This window comes from Mixophyes fleayi, chromosome 10 (assembly GCF_038048845.1).
Source record: "Mixophyes fleayi isolate aMixFle1 chromosome 10, aMixFle1.hap1, whole genome shotgun sequence".
Lineage (NCBI taxonomy): Eukaryota > Metazoa > Chordata > Amphibia > Anura > Limnodynastidae > Mixophyes > Mixophyes fleayi.
Genome location: NC_134411.1, coordinates 103614454 through 103639444, shown reverse-complemented (window position 1 = coordinate 103639444; position 24991 = coordinate 103614454). Strand labels below are relative to the sequence as shown.

The following is a 24991-nucleotide window of genomic DNA, read 5'->3' as shown; positions in this document are numbered from 1 at the left end:
GAGCAGCGTTCCCCATTCTCTGTCATATAATGACAGATCATTTCAGCACTTTTGAAGCTGCGGTCGGCTGGTCAGAGAGTCTCAGAATTGTAAAGAGCCAGCCTGGCATTGCCCTATGCCCACGTCACACAGGTGCCACCATCACTGCTTTCCTATGGAGTCAGTGACAATTCTATATCCCTACAACAAAGTCATTCAGAGCTCTATGCTCTGAGAAGCTCAGTCTATGAGTAATGTTTACCCCTTGTCAGCAGCAAAGTGCCCTAGGAAATGAGACATATATTTCATGCACCCGCCAGAATATGACTGGACACAATGCAGATCTTCTTGGCTACATTTATGTTTGGCTACATCCTGATACAATGTGATACAGGTGATGAAATCTGGAGCTTCTACATGTCCTGACATAGACATGAAAACTTGCAGTTTATCAGCCAGTGACTGACATCTTCAGCAGCCAATCACAAGTCATGTTACAGTTCTGCCCAGAGGTTTAAATTCCAGCCCACAGCAATTCTCTCATTCATAGTTCCAGAGATCTTCTTCCTGGGCTGCAAGCACTGATCATTCCTGAATAATGGGGACAATGATGAGAGGGATTATACTGTTCACCCTCACACTGGGGGCTCTGGTAACAGGTAAGAAACATCACATGACTATCATGGCTCTAACTGAAGGGCCACACAGGCGGCAGTTACATTGTACTTAGGATAGGCATAAGGCTGATTGTCTGTTCTACAATGTATCAGTTTGTGTGAGAATCTCAGGGTCTGTGCAGCTACTAATGTGTCAGTGTGTGAGAATCTCAGGGTCTATAGAGCTACTAATGTATCAGTGTGTGAGAATCTCGGGGTCTATGCAGTTACTAATGTATCAGTGCGTGAGAATCTCAGGGTCTATAGAGCTACTAATGTATCAGTGTGTGAGAATCTCAGGGTCTGTGCAGCTACTAATGTATCAGTGTGTGAGAATCTCGGGGTCTATGCAGCTACTAATGTATCAGTGTGTGAGAATCTCGGGGTCTATGCAGCTACTAATGTATCAGTGTGTGAGAATCTCGGGGTCTGTGCAGCTACTAATGTATCAGTGTGTGAGAATCTCGGGGTCTATAGAGCTACTAATGTATCAGTGTGTGAGAATCTCGGGGTCTGTGCAGCTACTAATGGATCAGTGTGTGAGAGAATCTCGGGGTCTAGGTAGTAACAGAAGGGATTAGGTAATCTAACACTAGTTACATTGTGAATATATATTTCTCTCTCCTATTTAGATGCAGATTGCTTATCAATAAATTGCATTAATTCAAATGTTTCCAAGATACTGTAGAAGTTACATAACCTGCTCTATTGTTGCTGCAACCTGTAGGTGAAGAAATAGTTTTTTTTTACATGAAAATGGTGCAAATTAGTCACAAAAGATGATGCTTCAACTAACACAGAAGAGACAGATTCTGCTGCACTGATCCATGATCTTAGCGGCATCCTCCTATTTATATCACTATAGAGGCCACTGACCTGTAACACAGGTTATACTGTATATAGTTACCAGCTCTTTCTGATTTATAGGAACAGGTTTGAAATGTTTGCCCCAACAATGTTTACCATCAGCCAGTGACTGACATCTTCAGCAGCCAATCACAAGTCATGTTACAGTTCTGCCCAGAGGTTTAAATTCCAGCCCACAGCAATTCTCTCATTCATAGTTCCAGAGATCTTCTTCCTGGGCTGCAAGCACTGCTCATTCCTGAATAATGGGGACAATGATGAGAGGGATTATACTGTTCACCCTCACACTGGGGGCTCTGGTAACAGGTAAGAAACATCACATGACTATCATGGCTCTAACTGAAGGGCCACACAGGCGGCAGTTACATTGTACTTAGGATAGGCATAAGGCTGATTGTCTGTTCTACAATGTATCAGTTTGTGTGAGAATCTCAGGGTCTGTGCAGCTACTAATGTATCAGTGTGTGAGAATCTCAGGGTCTATAGAGCTACTAATGTATCAGTGTGTGAGAATCTCGGGGTCTATGCAGCTACTAATGTATCAGTGTGTGAGAATCTCGGGGTCTATGCAGCTACTAATGTATCAGTGTGTGAGAATCTCGGGGTCTGTGCAGCTACTAATGTATCAGTGTGTGAGAATCTCGGGCTCTATGCAGTTACTAATGTATCAGTGTGTGAGAATCTCAGGGTCTATAGAGCTACTAATGTATCAGTGTGTGAGAATCTCGGGGTCTATGCAGCTACTAATGTATCAGTGTGTGAGAATCTCGGGGTCTGTGCAGCTACTAATGTATCAGTGTGTGTGAGAATCTCGGGGTCTGTGCAGCTACTAATGTATCAGTGTGTGTGAGAATCTCGGGGTCTGTGCAGCTACTAATGTATCAGTGTGTGAGAATCTCAGGGTCTATAGAGCTACTAATGTATCAGTGTGTGAGAATCTCGGGGTCTATGCAGCTACTAATGTATCAGTGTGTGAGAATCTCGGGGTCTGTGCAGCTACTAATGTATCAGTGTGTGAGAATCTCGGGGTCTGTGCAGCTACTAATGTATCAGTGTGTGAGAATCTCGGGGTCTGTGCAGCTACTAATGTATCAGTGTGTGAGAATCTCGGGGTCTTTGCAGCTACTAATGTATCAGTGTGTGAGAATCTCGGGGTCTGTGCAGCTACTAATGTATCAGTGTGTGTAAGAATCGCGGGGTCTGCGCAGCTACTAATGTATCAGTGTGTGAGAGAATCTCGGGGTCTAGGCAGTAACAGAAGGGATTAGGTAATCTAACACTGGTTACATTGTGAATATATATTTCTCTCTCCTATTTAGATGCAGATTGCTTATCAATAAATTGCATTAATTCAAATGTTTCCAAGATACTGTAGAAGTTACATAACCTGCTCTATTGTTGCTGCAACCTGTAGGTGAAGTAATAGGTTTTTTTTACATGAAAATGGTGCAAATTAGTCACAAAAGATGATGCTTCAACTAACACAGAAGAGACAGATTCTGCTGCACTGATCCATGACCTTAGCGGCATCCTCCTATTTATGTCACTATAGAGGCCACTGACCTGTAACACAGGTTATACTGTACATAGTTACCAGCTCTTTCTGATTTACAGGAACAGGTTTGAAATATTTGCCCCAACAATGTTTACCAACTACACAGTGCAGCTCTCTGTCTGCTGCAAATACTATGACTTCTCAGTTTCCACATTCCTTGGGCTTAATAAATGAACATTTATTGAGTATTTAAATGACCACTAAACCACAACATGGAAATGTTCATATATGAACCATGGAGGTAGATCACTGCCGCTCTGTTACAAATTAATAACCCACCACTCCCAATTACAGACAGCTGAAGCTCCTCCCATATCTTCTGCAGGTAAAACCACTGAGACTGAAGTTCTTTGTGTTACTATTAGTTCACTGGTCGTCCCCTGTGTGTGAATCCACACAGCAAGTGTGACAGGCTGTCACTCAAACTCTGCTCAGGTAGAGCAGCCCCTCCCTCCAAACATGGCAGCCTGCTGCAGAGAAGTGAGTGAGCATGGTGGACATATTTATCATTTATATAGTATATTATACAGCGCAGTAATACAAATATGTTCATCAATATTAATGATGGTGCCAATAAATGACACTATAAGTTCTGAGAAGATGACTTATTGTGGTCCATGGAACAGACTACGCTGAATGTGACTAAACGTGGTGCTTTGGTTGTAACGTAGCATAGGATGAATGCAGGCAGTGATGTACGGTGTGACAGAGCAGCAAATACTGATGTCCGATCCTTCCTCTGCTGTACAATTTGCATACATGTCCCTATAGCTACACAGATATAGAATATCCAGCTTCCCACCACAATGTGAAGTCTTATTGTCCCCAGACATCAACTTATTACTGTGTCCCTCTCCCACACTGGCAGCCGGGTATCCCCCCCCACCTCCCTCCTGGAGCTGAGAACCCAGTCCTACAAGATTGCTGTATAACACAAGGGTAGAGTATTGTGTTCTGGAAGGAGTGCAAGCTCTATACATACAAAGCTTTCCCTGGTATTATGGCCTATACCTTATGCTGCTAGTTAGTGTATAATGCTGATAACTGTCCTTAATTTCCATGAACAGTCCCAGGTTCTCTAGGTTTGTCCCTGGTATTTGTTGCTGGAAATGTCTCTATTTTTATGTATTTGCCAAGTGCAATTCCACTTTTTCTGCATTTCAGATGCATCTATTACCATCTACTCTTATTATCTGGGCTTCACCACTCTATATTTGTAGAGGATTTTGTAAAATTTAAAAAGGTGCAGTGTTATCACATTCAGTAAACCTGGCACAATGGGGCTGGCAGTGCTGCAAGGTCTGTGTATATCCTGTGTGGGTCATCTGGCTCAGCAGCAGGGGTGGGACAGTGCATTGCTGCACCCAGTGTCGGACTGGGGCATGAAGGGCCCACCGGGGAATGTAGTGATAGGGGCCCACTACATTGGGGTGTGGTCTACTGTAAGAGTGGGTGTGGCCAGTCAAGGGGGTGTGGTCAGCCCATGGAGGGCAACTCACAACGTAAAGAACAAGGACACCTGGTAAATATATATATATATATTCATAATAAGGTGCCATTTAGATGGGGTCTGCAGTATGTGTATTGATTCCATTCCCCCATTTCCCTCAGGGCTTCTCTGCTCCTTTCTGGTGAAAAAAAAAATGACAGGCTGGCTGGCTTGGGATGGCACTCACCTACCTGTGTGGAAAACTCCAGCATCCTGCTCCTCTGGGCGGCCGTGATACCAGGAAGATGGCACACTCCTCCCCTGCTGAAGTGAAAAACACACTACTGCACAGATGCAGAGAGCTCAGACATGGCTCTCTACACCTGTGCGGTAGTGAGTTTGTGACGGAAATGGCCCCGCCGCCCAGAGCTGGATTAAGGCTTTGGGAGGGGGCCCCTGATAATCTAAAATTAAGAGCGTCTTCATTGGGTATAATGCTGTAAACATTGACACATCCTGCATTACGACACCTGTAGCCCGCTAGTACGACATTTACAGCTCTCCCAGAGGGCTCACCTAGCTTGTCTGCACAAGAAAAGTCATTACTTCCACAAACTAAAATACTTTACATTAAAACAATCATCAAAACCCCACATTAAAATGGGCATTGACACCACACATTAAAACCAGCAATGATACCGCACATTAAAAATACAACTGATACCGCACACTAAAACTAGCAATGATACTGCACACTAAAACTAGCAATGATACCGCACATTAAAACTAACATAAAAAAAATAAACATTGATAACATAACACCAATTTTGACTATATATGTCTGTATGTGTGTAGCTATGTTTGTATACCCTTATATAATGCAGCGACTATGTTAGAGGATCCTCTATTTTATTAATCAATAGTAAAGCAATTGTTGAAGCCTGCCACTTATATTAAATCTTTTAATTAGATTACACACACACTTTATATATATATATATATATATATATATATATATATATATATATATATATATATATATATATATGTATGTATGTGTATATATATATATATATATATATATATATATATACATACACTAAATTCTCATTCAAGCTTTAATATAAGTGGCTGGCTTATGTCATTACTTTACTAATGAAACATTAATATCAATGTTCAGTGTATATTTATTGAGATATAGCTGATAACAAAAATAAACATGTATATACATATTTAAGAAGACCCTTCATATCATGATTATTACTTGACTGCTTGATTAAATATGTCAAATGTAGCCACCTATAGCAGCAAGAAAATATATATATTCTCACTGCTATAGGTAACATATTTAATCAAGCAATAAACATGCTATGCTGTGAAGGGCCTTCTTGATATTTATTTATATGTGATTGATTTGTTTTTAACTGTATAAATATGTGTCCAGTGAAACTGACACTCACCTGCTCACTTGTTGTTGCTTCCTGAATCTGCTTCTGCTGCACATGCGCAGAAGCTCCAATTCAGACATTTTTGACAGTAGTACAGCAGCACCGCAGCTGCTGTACTACTGAGGAGATCATCTGATGCGGGCAGCGGGGGGAGCCTCGGAGAGAGGGGGGCCCAAAGCACATGCCCCCTATGCCCCCCACGATGATAGCTGACCTCCGGTAAGCTCCGCCCCAACAGCGGAGGGGGCGGGGCTTAATCGCGCCCTGGCCTACCGGTGTATAGCCCGGCTGGCCGGCAGGCCAGTCCGAGGCTGGCTGCACCCAATAGATACATGTTTGGCAGGGGACCAGCAATGCCCTCTAGCTTCCCAGGCCCTGCACCCTCCATAGTTCCGCCCCTTGTTCAGTAGCAGTGTGTCCTTGGTAGTAACTTGAATTCTGTACTGGTCATGTGACATGTCCTCTGGACATGGAACAGTGTAAGTGTAATGGATTTTTCTACCCAAAATGTAATGCTTCATTACCACCGCCCATCCCCCCCCTAAACTAGCAGAACTGAAGTTGACACTGGACAGGGGCCCCTGCAGTGTACATGGACTGGGCCCCACTAGCTCTTTGCCCAGTCTCCCCTCTATAATGACAAAAGGAGGAATGTGACTAGCAAACAGCGCAGCCTTAGCAACTGACAAGGTGTTTGCACTTGAAATGTGGGCGAGGATGATTGTGCATAGAGAAGATGAGGTACAACGCTGGTGGGGCCACTTATCCTGAAACGTGGGAGTTGCCTAGAATAGCTGTATTAATACATCCAGCATTGGAGCAGCTGTTTTTCTGTGCAATATTTGGACTTAGCAGTCCACGCACTATTATTGCTGATGTGATTTCAGGACAGGAGGAGGACAGGCCCCTGTTGGAGACACAGTACGGAACTCTCCGAGGGAAGACGCTATCAGCGAAGGAGACGGACAGAACTGTACACGCTTTCTATGGTGTTCCCTTTGCAAAGCCTCCAGTTGGTCCATTAAGATTTGCAAGTCCAGAACCCCCCCAGCCATGGAGCTCTGTGAGAGAGGCCACTGACAATCCCCCCATGTAAGTACACAGGAGGGGAATGGATGAAGTTCAGCAGATGCTGATCTGGCCTCAGGTTTGTTTTATTTGTCTTATACATAAACTCTCATCATCCTGTCTACAGGTGTCTGCAGAGTATAGAGGTGATGAAACAACTACAAGATATGGTTAAGGCCAACTTCACAATACCCCCCGTGTCCGAGGACTGTCTGTACCTGAATATCTTTACCCCAGCAGACCGAGAGGACAATGTGAAATTACCTGTAAATATGGCACTCTAACCTAAGATATTGCAATGTATTATTAATGCTTTCTGTATTATTTAAAATATATATTTATTTTTTTTAGTGCTTTTATCATAATAAAATTGTATAGCTTTTTTTGGTGTTTTTTTAGTAAATATTGATTTTGGCTTTTACTTTATGTACATAAGTATCTCTATTTGTATCCAGTTACTATATATATTTTTCCATATACATTATATATAAATCTTGAGGATAATCACTTTATATTATTAATCACCATTACAGGGCTGGAAATGTGCCCCCATCTCTGAGTATGTCAGATATGAGCCACAAATATATCTAATATTATGAACGGCAATTTGGTAAAATGCCAGAAGCCAATCTACCTTATTGTATAAAGCAAGTGTCACACACAGACCCAGCAACGCAATTATGGCCTGTAAAATAATCTGAGTAAAATCTGGAGCCCGGCCTATTGCTCCAAATACTCCTCTTATATACCATGTTCTTGGAGAAAGAGGGCATCAGCTGTTTCTGTGATATTAACAATTGTTCTGGACATTCCTATGGGTGCTGCCAATGTTGGGGAAACTTCCTGGGTGTATTTACTGTGTACAGAGAAGCACATATGTCAGATGGTTTCTTGCCCTCCCGTATTGGGCAGGTGGGAATTTGTAGACAGACAGACAGAAACGTGCAGATCTTTGTATATCACTAATGTAACGTTACATTTCTTGCTTCTGTCAAGGTGATGGTATTTATACATGGAGGTGGTCTTTCGATGGGAGGGGCTATGATGTTTGAGGGCTCTGCATTGAGCGCCTATGAAAACGTTATCATTGTCTCTATCCAGTATCGACTGGGGCTCTTGGGCTTTCTCAGGTAACTCACATTTTGCATGTAACATGCAAATTGCACAAATGTACACAGTAATTCATCATTGTTTGTTAGGCACCATAAAATTCTGCAGCGCTGTACAGTCAGAATTATTAATCAATCAACATATATACATAAAACCAGAACAGGTGCAGACGTGAGACAGAGGATAAATAGGGCCCTGTCTGTGAGAGCTTACAGTCTACAGGGAGAGGGCGATGCTGAGACATTAAGAGATAGTGGTACTTGGAGTGGACATGAGACTGGAGCTGGCAGAACATGCAGAGGCGGTAGTATGATACGGGGGTGGGAGAGCCTATAGTGAAGAGGGGGATTATGAGAGAGTGCTTGAAAGATTGACAGTTGGGGGAGAGTCTGGTCAGGTGGGGTAGGGACAGAGCCGGATTTAGACCTCATAGGGCCCTAGGCAGGATACTGTTTTTGGGCCCCCTCCCTGAAACAATCCATAGCACTATATTTTTGCAGCCTACCATATACCCCTATAGTTAAGTAGAAGTGAAAGCACTATGCCCATTTATTGCCACTTTTGTCCCTTCAAAATATCACCTTTGTGCCCTCTCACTGTCACCTCTGTGCCCTCTCACTGTGTCAACTCTGTGCCCCATCACTGTGTCACCTCTGTGCCCCTTCACTGTGTCACCTCTGTGTCCCTTCACTGTGTCACCTCTGTGCCCCTTCACTGTGTCACCTCTGTGTCCCTTCACTGTGTCACCTCTGTGTCCCTTCACTGTGTCACCTCTGTGCCCCTTCACTGTGTCACCTCTGTGCCCCTTCACTGTGTCACCTCTGTGTCCCTTCACTGTGTCACCTCTGTGCCCCTTCATTATCACCTCACACTATGTGGCTCCGTTTAACTTACCTGTCTTTTTCTCTTTTGTATTCCACTTTTCTGTCTTCTTGTCTTCCTGTCTTCTTTTTTCTCCACCACGCAGCTCCTCGGTTAGTCCTCACACAGTGGCCGGAAACAGACTTTAAAATAAAAAAAAAAAACAGTCACGTGATCGCATGACAGGTCCCAGCAGTCTCTCCTCCTCTCTGTTTCCCCTGAATGAGGAGGAGAGACTGCCGGGACCTATCATGCGATCACGTGACTGTTTTTTTTTTTTATTTTAAAGTCTGTTTCCGTCCGCAGTCTCTTTTACTATGTCGGCGGACAGAGAGGGATGGCAGGCGGAGGGGAGCACTTCTCCGCCTTGCCTACCCCGCTCACCGCCAGTCCTGACTGGGCCCTCTGGGGACCGCTAGGCCCTAGGCAGTTGCCTAGGTTGCCTAGCGGGAAATCCGGCCCTGGGTAGGGAGTTCTATAAGTGGGGAGCAGCACGGGAGAAATCTTGGATGTGGGAGTGAGAGGTGGCGCAGGTCCGAAGGAGATCTAAGAGGATGGCGAGTATCTGGTGTCGAGGACAGTGATATATAAAGTGGACGTGTTGATGAGGGTTCTCAAGGTGAGGTTGAGCTTTAAGTAGTGTTAAGACATTTAAGTGGAGATGATGGAGATGCGCTTGAACACACCCAGGATAAAAGAGAAGGCGAGAGGTCAGGGGAGGTCAGGTACATTTGGTTTTCTATCGCCATAGAGGTGGTAGTTGTGGCTGAGAGAAGAGGTATAAAGAGAGGACAGCAGATGGCTGAGAACAGAGCCTCGAGAGACCCCAACAAATAAAGGGAGTGCAGAGGATGGTGTCAGAAGTAGAGACACTGATAGACTGTTTACAGAGTGAGAGATGAACCAGGAGAGAACAATGCTATCAGGTCCAAGGGAGGGAAAGGTGTGGACTGTATGGAAAGCAGCAGGAAAGTCGAGGAGGATGAGTAGGGAGTAACTGTCCGTTGACTAAGCTGAGTAGATTGTTGGTCATTTAGTGAGAGCCGTGTCCTAGTGTAGAGGACTGAAGAGGGTGAGGGTGGTGGAGACAAAGTGGGTCAGGTGTTGTACACAAGACTCTTAAGTAGTTGGAAGCAAAAGTGAGGAGACAAACGGCTGAAGCTGGAGAAAGAGGTCGGGCCAAGAGATGGATTTTGAGTACAGGAGAGATGAACGTACTTTTTGAATATGGAAGGGAAAGTGTCAGTAGAGAGGGACATGCTGAAGAGGTGACTTACGTGCTGGCAATTTTTGGAAATCGGGGTATAATTTGACAGTGAATGGGTTTGAGGGGACAGATTGAGGAGGAAGATGAAAAATGTGAACTCCTGGCCCTCAATAACAGGAGAAGAAGCGCTGAGGGTTAGGTAGGTCATACTTGCCAACTCTCCCGGAAAGTCCGGGAGAATCCCGAAATTCGGGTCAGTCTCCTGGGCTCCTGCGGGAGATGGCATTTCTCCCGCAACCCGGATTTCACAGAGAATCGTGTCAATGACGCGATTCTCGTGAATCACGCCATTTTAGAGGGCGGGAGGGAGCGGGACGAGGCGAAACGTGCCATTTTGGCCCCGCCCCCCGCAACGCAAATTATGTTTTCGCGGGGGGGGGGGGGGGGGCAGGGCCAAAATCACGCGATTGGCCTCGTCCCGCCCCCTCCCGCCCTCCAGTCTCGCCCCCTCTCCCGGAAACAAGTTTCCGGGAGTTGGCAACTATGAGGTAGGTGAGTGGTGGAGAAGGTGGGTGAAATCTGGTGAAAGGAGATTTTGCCTTTGAATTCACTTTCTGGTACATATTTAATAACCACATTGGTTTGCCTATGGGTTTACACTAATAAATAGTAAAATATTTCATAATTCCCCCCCCCCCCCCCCCAAGTGTAGTGTTTGTGGGTGTTTTTGTGGCTATTTCCTGCTAGCCACAGAGATCAGACAGTTGGTACCACCTGATATAAACTTCCTGTGATTCTCTGTCCCAGCTCCGGTGATGAACGGGCGCCTGGAAACTATGGATTCTTGGATCAGGTGGAGGCACTCCGGTGGGTTCAGAATAACATTGCCGATTTTGGAGGTGACCACAACTCCGTCACTATATTTGGGGAGTCTGCTGGGGGAATCAGTGTCTCTGCCTTGGTATGTTCTATTTACTAAAATAACTTGGTTATATAGAGAGATTCTCATGTAGCTTAGTAGTTGCATATTCTAGCAATGAAGTCTGGTGAGTGTGGTCTGTTTATTTAGTACATACCGACAGACAGACAGACAGAAATCTAAAGATGAGAGAAGAACCTCTAGGACTGAGCATAACTGAAAATATCGCTCTATTTTACAGAAATCCTATTTACTACTAGACAGCACAGGTATCTTTGTAAGTTCAGAATACCAGACGTTACGTGCAGGTTGTCTCTCCATGTAAAGAGCTCACCCAGGAAGTGACTGATGAGTGTATAGTGCTCTGACAAACCTACTGATATAATAATATCCTTTTATCCTGATTCTAGAAACATGATTGTTAAGCTCTCATCTCTTCTCCCCCCTCTGTGTTTTTCACATGTTTAGGTGCTATCTCCCTTAGCCAAAGGCTTATTCCACAGAGCCATTGCGGAGAGCGGTGTAGCCATCATGCCAGGTTTGATGGCCAAGTCTCTCGAGGAAGTTATTTTTATCAGAAATGTAAGTATATTTTCCTTCTAATGGAATTACCTCGTCTGTGTTTATAGCGCCAACTACTGTGCCAATAACGGCTTTCTTACGCCAGCCAATACCAATACCTGGTGGCTGATACATCAACATCCTTCCTGTACTATTTGCACAAAGATCCATCTATTCCTGGGGAAAGATAAACTACTAATCTGGGGTCCCTGCTCTTTCCACATTATAACTCTCAGTCTGTGGCTTCCTGCTGCTTCAATTCCCATCCTCACATCATGTCACATGCAGCCCTCACTTATATAATCATGAGTGGACACTTCATTGTGTCCTACAAGGTCTGCACACTTGGGTCCTTTAATGCTCTTATACTGCTGTAAATATTGTGATCTGCTCATCTATAGGTTGCTCTATTCCCATCCTTCAAAACTGTGTTAAGATGCTAATCATATGGACCGCAACAAAATGCTGTCAACTAGTAATTGTTTAGAATCATTGCAGTTCTTCTTGTAACCAAATTAAATGTTACTCTTGCAGATAATTGCAAACGTGACTGGCTGTGACCAGAATACAATAGTGGATTGTTTCAAGACAAAATCTGAAGAAGAGATCATCTCTATAAGTTCTAGCCTGGTACTGTAATGTAATCATATTGTCCAATATCATAATATCACACTGGGCAGATAGAGAATGTTGTATCAATTATTATCATCCAGAAGAATCTCAACTTTCACTTAAAGATGCATTAAATGTATATTACTGGTTGCTATATATAAAACAGTGACTGTTAACATTCATAAATATATATTGTATGCAAACATTAATTTAGATAATCTGCGACATGACTACAGGGGAAGCACTTTTCCTGTGCACACCAGACTTCCTGTAAGTGAGGCTATTGGGAGACTACATACATGCATTTTATATGTATTATTGTGACTGTTTACATTGGATTTATATCAATAGATTCTCTGCTATAGAGACAGCAATTCAAGGTTTCATTTATGATGCAACATTACTGAAGAGAAATTAATCAGTTTGATTACATGGTCTCATATTTCTCCTCCAGCGGGGGCAAGATGAGGGAACAGAGGGGGGGTCAGGGGTACCTAGACCAAGATGAATACTGTAAAATCGTGTTACGTTTCCCGTCATTGAGAATCTGTACAAGTTTTTGGGGGGCTCTGTAGTTGGGGTTCACCTGTATTTCTGACATGACCATTATCTATCTCTACAGAAATTCTTTACTGTGCCTGGAAGTATCGATGGGGCTTTTTTTCCGAAATCTGCCGAACAGATTTTGGTTGATAAGGAGGTTAATAGTGTCCCATTTATGACTGGTGTAACGGAACAGGAATTCGGTTGGATGATTCCAATGGTACAATATTACTTACATATAATAATAATAATAATAATGTGTTTTTCAGAATTTGGAACGTAATTGGTTAGAAAATGTTATTGTCATTACTTCTTACATTTGTGTGTGTTTGTAGAGCGCCATAAACACGAGGCTCAGTAACCAGAAGGTATAGGCAGGATACTGGGTCACAGACACTCAACACAACAATGTGACAAGTGATTCCATGATGGCATCAGTCCTATATCAGAAGGGAAGTAGGGACGTATGGATGACTGGACACATGTTCATCTAGTGGATGTAGAATTGTCTGTGTGCCACCTTACGTGCATTACCAGTAGTTACATTGTCTTGCATACAATAGTTAATATGGTTACAAATAAGCATACAGCCCTTGTGACTAAGTGTGTAGCCTCGTTGGCTCTACCTTACAACCTGCACCAACCACCTCCCCCTCCTCATATAAACACGCTCTTATCTCTCCCATCCTAAAAAAAAACAATCTTGACCCCACCTCTCCTGCTAACTATTGCCCTATTTCACTTTTTCCCTATGCCACCTTACATGAACGTGCATTACCAGTAGGGCAGCACGGTGGCTCAGTGGTTAGCACCTCTGCCTCACAGCACTGGGGTCATGAGTTCAATTCCCGACCATGGCCTTATCTGTGAGGAGTTTGTATGTTCTCGCCGTGTTTGCGTGGGTTTCCTCCGGGTGCTCCGGTTTCCTCTCACACGCCAAAAACATACTGGTAGGTAAATTGGATGCTAACAAACTGACCCTAGTCTGTCTGTGTGTGTTAGGGAATTTAGACTGTAAGTCCCAATGGGGCAGGGACTGATGTGAGTTCTCTGTACAGCGCTTCGGAATTAGTGGTGCTATATAAATAAATGGTAATAATAATATGACTAAATGTGTAGCCTCGTTGGCTCTACCTTAGAACCTGCACCAACCTAGCAAAGCCCGAGGATCCTAGTGACCATACAGATTCAGTTATGTCAGTGAGCACAATGTGTACGTGAGGGGAAATTCTGGAAGGATTGTGATAATAGGAATCTGTGACACGGGGATGTTATATCTGTGTTAATTAATGTGTGTTTTGTTGGCAGGCCATGAATATTACCGGAGTTAGAGATGGAATGGATAGAGAAGCTGCCCATGAAATGCTAAAAACCTTCCCCATGCTGGTAAGATCTGTACAGTCTATGGGGGGAATTCAATCAGCCGCGAAGTCTCACGACTATTTCTGAAAACACTTTGTGGCGGAGATTTTGACAGAAATCTTGTCTCCCTTTTCCTCTCGCTCCATAGAGGCGCGAGGAGAAATGAGCAAAGATTTCTACCGTAATATAGGATAAAAATACACATCCGCGATGTTGTGAGGAATATCACAGCTAATTGCACCCCCCCCTTGTGTAATATTTTGGTAGTTTGTCACTGTCATATTATATAAATATTATACTGCAGGAGGAAACAATGTGTTAGGAGACTTAGCTTTCCTTACATCCCTTCTCTCCTCGGTCTCGTACCTGCTCCCCTCATCTCACTGTGTCTAAAACTGCAGAGTGAGGTTTTGTCAGAACAGTGACGAGAGACGACCATGGTGAAGAATGAATTTTATCTTTATTGCATATTTATTTAACCATTCCTGCTTCTAACCTATTGTGAGACCACATAATGCGGAGGTGCTAGGAAACACCGTTTCCTCTCTTGCGTCATCATGTTCCTATTGATATTACATCTGAGATGGCAGCTCCCACACGTGAAGCATCATTTTGTTCCTTGTGATGGCGGAAGCAGATCATTGATGGATATTGCACAGTCCCAGTGTCCTCTTAGTCTCCTGACTTTAGACATTAATGAGGCTCCAATGAGCAGTATTTTAGAAATGAGATGTAAAGCTGTAATTAAGTTGTAGGCCCTAAAGTGAGAGAACGCAGGATTGAAGTGTCCTATTTATTGCTGCCGGCATGTGCATCTCAATCATCTTTGGCAAGTCTGCAAAGTGTTGTGTATAAAAATTAGAATAGGACAGTGTTGACTAACCTGTGACACTCCAGGTGTTGTGAAACTACAAGTCCCAGCATGCTTTGCCAATATATACCAGCTTATTTCTGTAAGGGTATGCTGGGACTTGTAGTTTCACAATACCTGGTGTGTTCCAGGTTAGCCAACACTGTAATAGAACTATGTACTGTCTATGTGCTTTGCTTCCAGTTTGTAAATGAGTCTCAAAGAAGCTCAGAGCAGAATTCAATACTGTCTTGTATTAACAGAGCGTGCACTTACTGTTACCATAATATAAATCATAGCGAAATGCTCGTGTAAACCTTTCATGCATTTCGAATTTACTATATTATATCACAAGTGGAGGCAGAGATCTGTGAAAGTGCAAAACTTATTAGTACACTTGAAACCAGACAAAAACTGACAATGGTTTGGGAGTCCTCAGGCCGGAGAGATATATCAGGATTGCAAACTGGTAGCAGAGCGTCGGGAACTCTGGATAGAACACACAGAGCAGGTGTTGGAATCTCAGGGAGCAGAGTGATAAGAACTCAGGATTGTACACTGGTATCAGTGTCACTCACCAGACTGTGAGTGCTTCTTCCCGTGTGTTTAGGAACCGTGGCCGTCCACCATCCTGAGGGTCTGCGCATGCGCAGCCCTTTCAAACCTTCAGTACCTGTTCCTTTTAGTTTATTGGCTGATCAGGCAACACTCCCTATTTAAAGCACCTGAGTTCCATACCTCGTGGCCTGATCTTGGAGTCTCATTCCCCATGAGCCTCTGAAGGTGTTCCTGTGTTTGCTCATGTATTCAGCCCAGCTGATTCCTGTGGTTTCCAGACCACTTCAACTCTCCTGTGGTTTCCAGACCACTTCAACTCTCCTGTGTTTCATCGTGACTGTATTAGCTGATTCCTATCCGCTGCCTCCGTGCACTACAGTTATCAACTCACTTCAACTCTCCTGTGGTTTCCAGACTACTTCAACTCTCTTGTGTTTCATCGTGACTGTATTAACTGATTCCTATCCGCTGCCTCTGTGCACTACAGTTATCAACTCACTTCAACTCTCCTGTGTTTCATCGAGACTGCACCAGCTGATTCCTATCCGCTGCCTCCGTGCTCAACAGTTTCCAGCTCATCTCAACTCTCCCGTGTTTCATCGTGACTGCACCTGCTGATTCCTATCCGCTGCCTCCGTGCTCAACAGTTTCCAGCTCATCTCAACTCTCCCGTGTTTCATCGTGACTGCACCTGCTGATTTCTATCCGCTACCTCCGTGTACCTGCAGTGTCCTGCTTGCCGCTACCTTTCAGTTCTACTCGTGTCTGCAGCCAGCTGATCCGCTCTCCGTGCTTCTACAGTGTTCCTGCCTGTGTCAACTCGCCAGTCTGCATCGGATCAACGCCTCGCTGCTTTCATCTCGTCTAGACCATCTCTACTCTTCAGGGTTCTCCAGGTGTCCAGTTCTATATACTACTGCTTCCTGAGTATTGTTTATATCCTTGCTGGTCTACCTACCTGTGCGCTGCACCTACTTGATTACCGCTTCCACCCTCCTGGGACTTCGTATCCTGCCGGCCTCCAGCCGTTTAGGTATCTCTGCACCTCTCTCTGACAGCCTGCTCTCCTGAACCACGGTATGCATACTTCTCATTGACTGTGCTGGTGTATTGCATATCTTGCTGGACTGAGTTGTTCTCCTCTGGAGTTTACTATCCACTGGGACTATTGCTATCATTTGACTGTGTTACCTTTTGCACGGATAGTTCCTGTGACTTTGTATTATTGTGCAGTGCTGTTCAGTCATTACTATATTGTGCATATCATCGTGGGATCAAGTTCAGTGTGCCCGTGTATACTCTGTATTGCATTTCTCTCCCCGTGCTCCTCCTCACATATATATTCAGTGGTACAACTTGCTAGAGGCAGACCACTGTTCCCTGTTTCCTGAGTCACCAGTTTCCAGTATCCTTTCACATAGCAGTGGTACAACTTGCTAACGCAGACCACTGACTTCCCGGATACCTCCACCTGGATTCCATTCCTTCACCTAGACAGCGGTACAACTTGCTAATCGCAGACCGCTGACTCTCATCACCTCCTCGTTGCTTCTGGACATTCCTCCTCACTATAGCAGTGGTACAACTTGCTACCGCAGACCACTGACTACCCTCACGTTTCCTTTGTCCATTCAGTTCCTCGTGTACTACTACCTATATATTACCAGTGCTGCTAGTCATAGACTTTCCACGAGCATTCTCTACCATCTGCTGTCTCCTGTTCCGTGATCACCCCGCTACCAGAGTACCATATTACCATCTATACTGCTCTGGTAAGTCCATCACCTGGTGATCCCTGGGTAAAGACTCCTAGTGCCTGTGACAATCAGGGTGTCAGGAACTCAGGATTGTACACTGGTATCAGGGTGTCAGGAACTCAGGATTATATACTAATAACAGAATGGCAGGAATACAGGACTGCATACTTCTTAGCAAGGTCAATAAAACACAGGATACTAGGTACATTAATGGAGCACTAGACCTACCAGTAAAATAGCATAAGCTCAACAATGATCAGGCGCTAATGGTAGGAAAAGTACAGCCTGTTCGGGTGTCTTGTGGCTGAAATAATAAGTTGTTTTCGGTAGAGTTTTATCCAGGAAATAAATACACATAAAGCATACAGTGATATAAGTAGTGTATATAGTGGTTTATGTGTCCTTCAGTTTATAGACCGCTTACGAAATGTAGCAAAGTTACAGTACATTCTCTATTACACCAAATGTGGATGGAACTCCTTATCCTTCTATGCTCAAGCACAGAAATTAGGGATACAATGTCATTTTAATTTTCCTGTCACAATGACGACAGACCTTACAGTGATGTTAAAATACAGATGAGTATAATAAAGACAAGCACACAATGTAGACTTATCTAATACACAACACAAAATCTACACCTGCCATCTAACCGACAGTGACTATTTACCAAACGCTTAATGCCCGGCACATCTAAAGCTGGGTACACACTACAGAAATTTTGACCAACTTTTTATGCCGAGCGATTTTACATGCGACCGATGGTCCGATCGCTCGGTCCATGGACTGTATACACACTAGCCCTGTTTAGGAAGAGAAAGGGAAGAGCGATGTCCCGTTAGCGACTTTTTATAGCCATGTTGTCGTGAGCAGTGACTGTAATTTCGTACTCACTGTTGTGGATCGGTCGGAAGTTTATACACATTACACAGCGGAAACGAGATTGGAACGAAAATATTAAACGGTACAACCAACCAAATGAGGCGACAATCGTCCATTTGGGCAGACTTTCGACCATCATGTCACTGCACACACTGACCCGACTTTTGAACGAGCGGTCGTATGTCGGCTGTTTGAGCCAATTATTGGACGAAAACAGTGTAGTGTGTACCCAGCTTAAGATACGACGCTTGTAATAGTGATAATGGCATTTTTTAAATAGGCAATGGCCGGACCCACCACCTGGATTATATTATAAAGGCTGTCTATTAGATAAGTCTACATGGTGTGCTTGTCTCTGTTATACTCATCTGTATTTTAATGTCGCTGTAAAGTCTGTCGGCGTTGTGACAGCTTATTAATCCTACCACACCCGGGCACTTACAGGTATATTTATAATCTTGGTCCTGCCAGTACACAACCAAACACATGCCCTTTAGCAGTTTTCATATATCCAATCTTACTAGAACATATAATCTGTTTTATTTATCTTTTTTGCTCTGTTTTGTGAATGTGAGACAACCTGTATGTGCTATATATATATATATATATATATATATATATATATATATATATATATATATATATATATATATACACCAGTTACTGCACACTACTCGTCCATAGATCACACACTCAGGTAAGCCTTTCATCTGCACACAAAGTTCTTCTAATACTTACTGTCTGTAGTTCTTTTACAGGAGAATGATACATGTAACATAAGCCTGTGTTGTCATTTTTGTTAATTCACGAATTAAATACATTAGGAACGAGCATAAAACAGCTTCATTCTGTATAGATTGCAGAGCTGGGATTGTCTCCCTTTGTTTCCTCACATGAAATAAGTGTCACAATCTCGTTTCATCCCGTTTGTCTCAGGCAGTTCCTGTTGCTGTTTGTGTCCCATGTTCTGGATCTTGCAGAACCTGAGGTCGCATCTGACATTCTGAAAATATTTCAGGGTTCACTGTCCAGCGCTTCATCTCTGCTGCTGGAGGAATATCTGGGCGATGCGACTGATCCTGCTGAAATCCGCAGCCTCTTTGTGGATCTGGTCGGAGACTTAATTTTTGCATTACCGGCCCTGAAGACGGCTAAATATCACCGAGGTAGGAGACTGGGCCAGAGCTTAGTACAGCTTAATGTGGATCTATAGCAGCTTATCCTTATTTATGGAACGTTTCATTCATTATGAAAGTGTGTGTATGTATATATATATATATATATATATATATATATATATATATATATATATATATTAGTGTATGTGTGTTCTTTCTCCTCATTAGACAGCATCATTTCCTAATATAATAATTTGGAGTCCGATGCAGTGTGCTGCTAACTAAACCAGCCATACGAAATGGAAGAGGAAATGATTGTGAAATAACATTATATAATATGGAGATTAGGAAATACATTCCGTTAGACAAGTTATAAGGGACCTGTTACAAGGTCCTGTGATTCTTTTGTTAGCAGAAGAACTAGGTTCTCCCTAGCGCTATGTTCACTTGGGAGATATCCGTTTATGCGCCATTCTCTTTCCCATGCAGGTTTCCTCCAGGATGCAGGAGAGCTGTGAGCTATAGAGGAAGCCGGCCCGGAAGTGCGCTGTCTACTCTAACAGCCCAGCTCAGCTTCCAAGTCTAACTTTAATACTGTAGTATGTTTGTCCTTAGCTAGCTCTACACCACATTGCTCTCCTGTGTGCGCTGGAAGAAGCCTGGCCGCGAGAGAGTATAGTGCACAGAATACAATGCTCAGTCCGTGCAAGCAGTGTTCTAGGGAAACCATGTTTTTGACTTAATACATATTGTGCAGAGCAAAAATATAACATGGTAGGACCTGGTGACAAGTCCACTTTAATCCAAAATTTCTATTCCATACTTCCCAACTATCCCGATTTAGGCTGTACAGTCCTGATTTGAGGGTTCTGTCCTGCCATCCTGATCGGGACAGCTTTGTCCCGTGGGTGGGAAATTTGGGAGGTATTATCTGCATGTCAGAGCAGCAGTGAATGGGTGCCGTTCAGTGACTGGTGTTTGGAGGGGAGGGCATGAGAGTATGAAGCAGCCTGGTAGGTACGCCCCCAGGGATGGGGCCACACACCCAGGGATGGGGCCACACACCCCTAGCGATGTGGCAATGCCCCCATTGTGACGTGCCCAACCCCCTGACCCAGCTGAAGAGGGGGCAAGGTTATGAGTTAGGGTATTCCTCCTCATTTATTGAATGCACAGCTTTATGTTTTATGCCTCTTTGATTCTTCATATTGTGACTCTGTCGCTACAATTCTCCTCCTGCCCATCAGATGCCGGTCACCCAGTCTACTTCTATGAGTTCCAGCGCTGTCCATCTTTGTTTAAGGATTCTAAGCCAGCGTTTGTGAAGGCCGACCATGGAGATGAGTTGTTCTTTGTGATAGGAGGACCATTTCTGAAAGGCGGTGTAATGTTCGCAGGTAATTTCCCTAAAGGCTGAGAGGAGCCCTGAAATGGGCGTTGTGAAAGGACCTGTGGTTGCACCTCACATGCGCACACTGTCCTCTTATTCTGTTCTCAGATGCACTCGATATAAAACTCTCACTTTTCCTTTCACAATGTTGCCTTACTCAGTGTTTTGACCACACTAAATAACACTTAAGCTTCACAGAATTATTTATCTAATAACTACTGTATCTCAGCAGTACTTCACAGTATATTTTCGTTATAAATAACCAATACTCACAACATATGTATGTATTTAAATCAAAGTATTTTACTGTTAACACAGAAAGGCTTGTATTCAGAGTTCACACATATATCATAACGAGGTTCAACATAATATAGTATATCAATATACAATTAACCCTAGGTTCACCACCGTTATTACTTACACTATCCTAGCTTTACATATGTATCCTTGAAAAGAATCAGTATTTATAATATTGATTCAATTATCGCAGATATCAGACAATAGCTAAACAGTTATATGTATATAAATAGTTAAATCCACATTATAAATACACATATAGCTTTATGGATATATATTAATGATACTGATCAAGTTCTCGTATCCTGGATCCAATTCTTCATCCACAGTGTAGGGAACGTTTCTGTAGCATTGAATACTTTCTTGTAGATTAGTGTAGGTTTTCTGTAGTATAATGTATATCTATTTTCTGTAGTGTAGTGTGTCCCTATTAGTATAGTGTTCCTATTAACCCTTTCCTGTAGTGCAGTGCAGTGTAAAGCTCGTTGTCCAGGGGCAGCAGGCAGCAAGAGAGAGGGGGAGTCCCGGGTCTGGACTTTTATAGTCCAGACCTGGAAACTCCCAGCCTGCCCAGCAGCAGCGTGTGTGTGGTGATTCACCACACACTTGGAGCTTCTTGTGTCCAGGGGTGATGATGTCATCACCCCTGTCGGTTCTCCCCACTGTGTATGTGTCCAACAGTAAAAAGCAAGTGACCCTCCCAGTGTCCCAACACCCGCATTTGTCTATGGTCAGTTTCAGATAACAGCTTTGAAACCTGAGTTGTGTGTGGGGTTTTACAAACACATGCAAAATAGCTAATGTTGCCATGTGGCTGGGAGGAGGGGAGATACTTTGAACAATGCATGAAATGGCTTAAGTATCATATCATAGGAGAAGATTCTTCAACAGGCGTGTTCTAGGAATGCGTGGCACAAGTCCGGCATAATATGGTGTCTAGGCAGGAAGTAGGATAGACTCTGCCAGTAATAAAGTCATGGAGATCAGTAACGTCTGGTCATAAAACCAGACCAGACAAGGTAGTAAAGGGAAGGAGGTATCATAATGCAACAGACGTGATGAGTAAACAGAGGTGGAGAAACCAGCTGTCTCTGGGCCTCAGTCGCTGGGAACAGTGGAGGGGACCAGTGACGGTGACGTCACAGATTTCAGATGGCAGAATAATATTATCCTTGATTTAATGCAGACCATGAGTTTGGGGAATATTAATGGAACTTAATGTGGCAGGAAATTGGCACCATCCCAGTTCTGACGTCAGCACAACTACCAAAGTTGATGAAGGAGATTATTTTTATTTATATTATAATCCTCTATGGGGCTTATTACATAAGACGGTGCAAAGAGCAACAATGTGCCTTCATCAGGTATCGGTACGTAGCGTCCCATTCCTCCAAATCACTGTGACAAGGTTTATGGGTTACACCCAGGAGGAACATGTTGCTGCTGTGCGCTGTCTGACAGCTCATATTAAATAGATCGTTTTATCTTCCTGCCTTCTCTCACACCTGAGAAACACCCGAGTGCACCCACCTATTGTCTGTCGTACACACATAGAAGGGTACTGTTTTGCATGTTGTTTTGTGGTCTTACTAACACCTTTATTGTATCTCTGTAGGTGCCGCTGAGGAAGAAGAAAAGGTTCTGAGTAAGAAAGTCATGAGATATTGGGCCAACTTTGCCCGCACTGGGTAAGATATCTGCTGATCTCCCCTGGTCCTGACATGGTATCTACGCCCTGTGGGGTCACTTGTCTGAGCCCCAATACTGGGTAAAAGATCAGAGACCACAGTTTTGTGACTGAATATCCAGAGCCCTTGTACTACCAAGGCCCCGTCTACATTCACTCTTCTCCTTATCTAAATCCAGTGGCTCAGTTGTCATAGGATGTGCGCTAGTATCAGATACTAATATAAAAGGGGTGAGATGTCTTCTAAACAGCAAATATAACTGTCCAGAGGTTACAGGTCGATCTGGAGCCATCGGATAGATGTGTTTTCTATCCCATGTCTGCTCTGAACCAACAGAATCCATATCGCCCTTTGACACTTTTTTATGTTCATTGAGGTGTAGGAGGCGTAGTGCTCAGGAGACTCATATTTATGGGAGACTTAGGGGTCTATTTATGACCAAATGTATTTTCCTTGCGTTGGTTATCATTTGTTATCGCAGTAATAAGAAATGATATAACATGTCTATTTATTAACATTAACCATTAGGAGCCTGACCCGGCGAATAGTTTGTAGTAAGTGATCGCAATCAGTTTACTTACAGGTTCTAATGGTCTGTGCAGAATTATGGGATTGGGGAGCAGGAAGCCTGCTGGGGAGGGATCACTCTCCTGCGATGCTCTCCTCGTAGGATAGAACAGCTAACGCCATCGTCGTATAAATGGCGCATAATCATAGACATCTGAGTACTGGATTTGTGAACGATGAGGCTGGGACCAAAGAAGATTTCTCCGATATCTGCTGCGATCCTATAATAATAGCCTTGTTACTAACTAATGTGGTGGTCCCATAAAAACTGCACAAGATTGTGTAATCACAACTTCTAGCCCTACTTCTTTACTCCCTCCCTTATGTGCAAGTCACTTCTTCCCTTGGACACCAGTCTGTAGAGACTCTTCTCTTCTGACACTTTTTTTTTTTTTTTTTCTCTTTTGAACAATCTCTGGCTTTATCTTTTTCAGTAATCCCAATGGGCCAGGGCTTGTCAAATGGCCCCAATACGACCAAGACGAAGGTTATCTGAAAATTAATTTGGAGCAGGTTCCTGCAGAAGGACTGAAAGCCGAAAAATTTAAATTCTGGACGACAATTCTTCCTGAGAAAATGCAGGAGCTGCTGAAGGAAAGGGAAACCCGTTCTGAGCTGTAAATGTCCCCAGATCATCCCAGAAGTAGAGGCTTACAGAACGTCTTATAAAAAGATTGAGACGGACCAGCCCATCACCTTAACATACTCCTAACAGCACGGATGTTCAAGGAGCTGTAAGCAAGTAACAGAATTACATCTTACTAACCCTGATAAATATTACATCTGACTGACAGTCTTATCTTTGGTTTTGATACTGTGAAAAATGATCAAATAAGTCATTCATTAAAAGGAAAAAATTTAAATGTTGTTTTCACTCTTATTTCAGTTCAAATTGCTGGATTTGAACCTGCACACAAGCTGCGTTTTAAAAAATAGCACGAAACTCCAGCATTTTCATATTGAATATTGGTTTAAGTACGATCTGCCTAAATGTGTGTTACTGAATATAGGCAGAGAACAGATTACAGTATCCGCACAAGCGTCTGTACACTAAAAGGTCACATCAGAACACATACAAGCAATAAAAAATTTAGGAACTAAATGAACAACTCTTAACAGTATAATCATTAATAAACAAATATGGATTTAATTGGTTTTGCATGGTTTTTGTTATACATAAATCAAGATGCATTTAATGCCTGTATATACAATCTGTTTTTAAAGTATCTGTTTTTGTATACTATAAAAGAACCCTTATTGTACTACATAATAGTGCACACTATCTATCTTATTCTGCTCCTGGATACACTCGTTACATTACCATACGCACTTACACATCCCTATTATGTCACTCTTACCTCAGTCCTTTAAACCTAATTTACTGTATCTCACAGATTTCTATATATAACTCCTGTATCAATACATATACATTTATAATCACAATGCAGATATAGATGTATGAAACAGAATCTTTACTTGTACAATAATGTAATAATTTCAATGTACATAGAGATGACCGGTGTGCAGGTACTGTCAAAGTCGAATAATTGGATGAAAGAAAGTATATTGATATTGTTTTACTGTGCGATTGCAATCAATACGCCATGTGTCGTGACGCAATCACACGATAAATAGCACACACACAGTCGTTTATGAACAGATGTTATTGAGTTTATAGTTAGATATTATAATGTTATATGCACTTTA

The 24991-nt window shown here is 43.1% G+C and overlaps 1 protein-coding gene across 2 annotated transcripts; it reads left to right on the top strand.

The window, feature by feature from the left end:
* The first annotated feature begins 1682 nt into the window (after positions 1–1682).
* Positions 1683–24434, top strand: LOC142104608 (fatty acyl-CoA hydrolase precursor, medium chain-like). 2 transcript variants are annotated; one of them, XM_075189383.1, is made up of 13 exons: positions 1684–1808; positions 6822–7026; positions 7130–7268; positions 7999–8132; positions 10988–11141; positions 11568–11681; positions 12195–12290; positions 12895–13035; positions 14124–14201; positions 19243–19390; positions 20590–20739; positions 22645–22717; positions 23719–24434. In XM_075189383.1, exons 1-13 carry the CDS (start codon positions 1748–1750, stop codon positions 23903–23905), a joined length of 1680 nt encoding a protein of 559 aa, XP_075045484.1. In that variant the 5' UTR covers positions 1684–1747; the 3' UTR covers positions 23906–24434. The 2 variants fall into 2 exon arrangements, with proteins under 2 accessions (XP_075045485.1, XP_075045484.1); XM_075189384.1 differs by lacking the exon at positions 20590–20739 and having other exon boundaries at positions 1683–1808.
* Positions 24435–24991: the final 557 nt, after the last annotated feature.